General features: G+C 41.3%; 1 protein-coding gene across 1 annotated transcript; it reads left to right on the forward strand.

Annotated features, from left to right (window-relative positions):
- The first annotated feature begins 1,885 nt into the window (after positions 1 to 1,885).
- On the forward strand, positions 1,886 to 4,194 carry LOC132455154 (coiled-coil domain-containing protein 106-like). Its single transcript, XM_060048902.1, has 4 exons — positions 1,886 to 2,345; positions 2,651 to 2,800; positions 3,408 to 3,665; positions 3,791 to 4,194. Exons 1-4 carry the CDS (start codon positions 2,222 to 2,224, stop codon positions 4,105 to 4,107), a joined length of 849 nt encoding a protein of 282 aa, XP_059904885.1. The 5' UTR covers positions 1,886 to 2,221; the 3' UTR covers positions 4,108 to 4,194.
- Positions 4,195 to 4,427: the final 233 nt, after the last annotated feature.

Raw genomic sequence — 4,427 nt, forward strand, 5'->3', positions numbered from 1 at the left:
TTATAGTAAATCCCACGATGACCGTGTCAGCCTTTTATTGTAGAGTGCACTACACGGTATAACAGTCTTCAGTCTCTTTCACTGTCGTTTTATTTAAGGTCAGCCATTCTAAATAGGTTTTAAAATACATGAAATACATTCCCTATTTAACGGATAGAGAACAACCAGCATTACTCCGTAGCAAATTACTTTAGATGTCAAGAATGGAATTTAGAATCTAAAGCGTTACCAATTCATCAATGGCAATAACACACAACAAAACAACAAGGAAATACAGTGAAATATTTAATTGTACATTTTAGAAATGTCATACAGGAGCCGACCAAGTACCCCATGTCTGTGCTTTTCCCCCAGCCATTCACTCCACTCAATTACATTGAGGTGCTCAGAGAGCAAACTCTCCGTTCTATTTCCACGTAGCCTCCATATCTGCTCCTTGTAGGTGCGCCATGCCCTCTCTATGTTCTGTGTATGGGCACCAGTACGTGGATCCACGTACCACCTGCTGTGGTTTACCGTGAAGTGGCGGTATCCTAATGCAGGGAGGACACGATAAGCCCGCCACTCATCACTTACGATGGAGGAGCCCTGCCTCACATGACGCGTAATCAATGGTAGAAGGTGTCTTCTGGATCTTGTTTCGACCAGCCGCAGTATTGGCTTACCCTTCTTTCTCCCGTCATTCCTCACACTCAACATACCAAAGACCCACTTCTTCCTCTTCCATCCTCCAGCCATTCTTCCTCTTCCATACTGTTGGATTAATGTAATTTAAAAAAGCAAACAAAATGGATGAGAGCAAAGAACGAAACATAACGCAAATACCCGAATAACTGTGAACTTCATAATTGTAGACCCAACATAATTTTTTTTTGTGCTCAAGCAGCCAATTGTACTCCACCTATGTATTAAAATTGGCCAATATTGCCACGGAAAGAGATGCGGCGGAAAGACAAAACACACCTTTCTTTTATGTCGGAAATGGCTCTCATCAATCTGGACGAATTCTCTCCGTCCACCAATGACCTGTCCTCTCCGTCTTCTAAATTTTTCAATTGCTGTCACACAGACCCTCCACAACTTTTTAGACATTTTAGTGAGGGTAGCAGAGCTCCCTGCTATGTCGTCAGCCATCATATCGATTTGTCTCATGCGTAGTCCCTGTGAAAATCTAAATAAACATAAAGTAAACATTGATTTAAATGTATTTACTGTATATTGTCTGCAATGTGCACCGAATGCAGCAATTGTATACAGTCATACCTGTGAATGAACCGCATCCAGTCACAGAGAGAGGTTTTCGAACGGCTGAATATGGACCTGTGCCTGACAGATTTCTGTCTCTTATGCCCTCTGTGCACTGCTCGTTGACATATCCTATTAAAATAGTATAAAACATTGTAAATAGGCATATTGGGATAACAGCAAACCAGGATAGATTTGGGATAGTGCATGAGACATTCAGAAGCATGTTCACTGGTAATGCGCGATGGCTTTATGATAGGACTATGAAGCATGGGGACATGCTTCCCAGAAACAGGGGGGTGGGGGGGAGCCTAATTAATGTACTTTTACTGTAGTCTATACATATTTTATCAATTAGCTTAGGCTGTCAATATGCATCAATAATCCACATTGATATTAACACCTTTTCTTACCAAGTGTAATTGTCTCCTCCCTTGTCTTCTTTCAATTTCATCCTGCGATTGCAGAGATTGCATTTCATTTGTGGCCTTAACAGATGTTTTTTCTGTAGCCATTTGATTAGCTTCAGGCTTCGTTTCTTCGACCTGCGCCTATGAATAAGCTCCAGCAATTTCCTATTCAATCTATTCATCTAGTATTCCAGCACACACACTTATTTGGCACACAGACCAATGTTTCCTCTTACTAATGCGTAATGGAAGGAAGGAGAAGGTAGAGTTTTGGTACAGTCCCGTCAACGGTGGTTGTTCTTCACCCACAAATGTCTCACCAGGAAACAAAAATAACTAAAGTTGGCTAACCAGCAATAAATTGAAAAGTTGTTCAGGAGAACTTTCCATTTTATTTAGCGCATATTTCCATCACATGAAACAATTAAACATGTAACATGAAATACTTTTATTTAAAACCCATTCATAGTTCCTGCAGTGTTGAGCAGAGGGGGACAGCCAATCAGGTGGGCACTTAGATTCATCACACGAGGGAGTCGGAACACAACTGCCAACTTGTTGCAGACATGAGACGTGCTGATACCCGCTCTCGGTCTAAACGTCCAGCGAACACGCTGAGCTCGGCAAGGAATACCCCTGCCGCCGGAGACGAATCGGTTGAGGAGGAAGCAGCGGGAACGTCTTCCACCGGTAAGTTGCAAGGCCAAGCTAATGCACATGAGAGCCGCGGTGGTAAGCTAGCTAACCAGCTGTAAGAGCTAGCTAGCTTGCCATTGACAGCTATTGATAGTTAGCATCCACGTGTTCAGCTGTCTCACGCCTGAGTGTCGTTCCGACAGGCATTAATGTACAGATGTACCACCTAGCTAGTAACCTTAGACTATCAAAACGATTTCCCTTCTTGCTTAATGTGCACATGATTAACCTTCATTATTGGAAATGAGCGGTGTGAACATTTTTATTGAAAAGTTGTATTCTTTCCCCCAAACATTAAGCTAGGACCACAGTCGCTCCTAATGCCCAACTGGCTTCAACGAGAATGTACCATGAGCTGCAGATGGCCAGGCAGAAGTTGGACTGGCAGCAGGAGCTGGTTAAAGACTTGACCAAAGAAAGGGACTTCCTGCTGGAACAACTGGCTATGAGTAAGTCAATTTGCCATATTTGACAATACACTTGCTAACTTGAAACCTTTTCGTGCCAGCCCAAACGTGCCCTCATGGTCTAATACCACGTGTTTATAATCTCTTATGCTAACATAAAGTTATCATTGTGTTGCCGTATGCAGTTATGTAACTGCATTGTAATTCTAGTGTTTATAATACACTGAGTGCAGGTGATTGGTATAACAATTATTATTATTATTTCAGTTGTTTGCATAGCAAATCTGCATATTGCATAATAGTGAATTATATATTATGAATTATTAATATGTAATTGCACAATAGTGAATTATATATTATAAATAATGAATAATTACTATGTATATTGTTAAATATTAAGGATATTGGTACAGGTTGCTATTATGTATATTTATTTTCTGTATTTCTTTATTCTACAGAAAGCCAAACTTTAATTAATAATAACTAATGAATTATGATATTTTTAATACGGTAAATAATAAAACAAAAAACAGTAACGGGATGATTTTGAACTCAGAAAACTATCTTCCAAAGACCATCACACTTACTAGTGTGCCACGCACATGCCTATATTTTCCACTAATCATCCTCGGTCATTGTCTGTTTTTAGCAGCAAGAAAAAAGGACAAGGGCAGTCCACCCCAGGCGAAGAAGTGCCAGTCGCAGGGAGCCGACTCAACCGACTCGTCCAAGTCGGGGCCTGATTCTTCCCACTCTTCTTCCGACTCTTCTTCCGACTCTTCCTCCGACTCTTCCTCCTCGGATGAGGGACGGAAGAAGAAGAAGAAGAAGAAGAACAGCAGGGGAAAAGGACGGAAGCAGGGGAAAAGGGCAAAGAACCGGAAGGGGCAAGGTGTTTACCAGCGAGGTAATAAGAATATACAGTGGCGGGGGAAAGTGTACACCCACTTTCAAGTGTATCAAGTTTGATAATTGAATTAGTAGTATAAGTATGATGTGCGCTGTACTCATTTTACCTTCTCTCATTTGAAGCTAAAGATCCTGAAGAGGTGGTGGCCCGGTACCGCAAGGTGCTGAAAATCTGCAGGAAGGGAAGAACCATGGGGGCAGCCTTCAAAGCTGTGGGGGTCGACCGCAACACCATTGTTGTAAATGCCCCCATGGCAGAGCTGTGCATTGCTGCCCCAGAGGCGTATGCAGAGCTAAAAGAGAGCGCCCCCAAAAAGGAGAAGCTCTCCAGTTTTGCACAGAGGTGCAAGGATGCCATAGACGTGGACGAAAACATTGTTACCCGAATCAAAGAATATAAAGACTCTGGCAAACTTTTGCCAATTACTAAAAAAAACTAGCTGATCCCCTTATTTAAAGTTATGTTGTTGTTGTTGCTGTTGTGTTAGATATTAGATTATTAGAATGCATGTTTAAAGTGAATTTATTGTCAGTGTGGTTTTTTAAATAAAGGTTTTACAATTTCATTTCATTCCCTCGATGCTGTGTTGTGTGTTTTTGCCATTGATATGTTTAACAACCTAACGTTTGAGGTCATTTTTGGAGTTGTTGCTGCAGAAGTGTCTTCTAATGGTATGTCCCTCAGTAACAGGCCATTTGTAAATGCTTATAAAGTATAGACAGTACCAACTTTATATCAACCCATGCAAAACACTTTACT

The sequence above is a fragment of the Gadus macrocephalus genome, chromosome 4 (assembly GCF_031168955.1).
Source record: "Gadus macrocephalus chromosome 4, ASM3116895v1".
Taxonomy (NCBI): domain Eukaryota; kingdom Metazoa; phylum Chordata; class Actinopteri; order Gadiformes; family Gadidae; genus Gadus; species Gadus macrocephalus.

Bases quoted from the DNA above. Each gene is read 5' to 3' on its own strand.
- LOC132455154 (XM_060048902.1), top strand. From the start codon at position 2,222: ATGAGACGTGCTGATACCCGCTCTCGGTCTAAACGTCCAGCGAACACG. The intron at 2,346-2,650 runs GTAAGTTGCAAG...CCAAACATTAAG, and splicing joins AGCGGGAACGTCTTCCACCG to CTAGGACCACAGTCGCTCCT. The intron at 2,801-3,407 runs GTAAGTCAATTT...GTCTGTTTTTAG, and splicing joins GCTGGAACAACTGGCTATGA to CAGCAAGAAAAAAGGACAAG.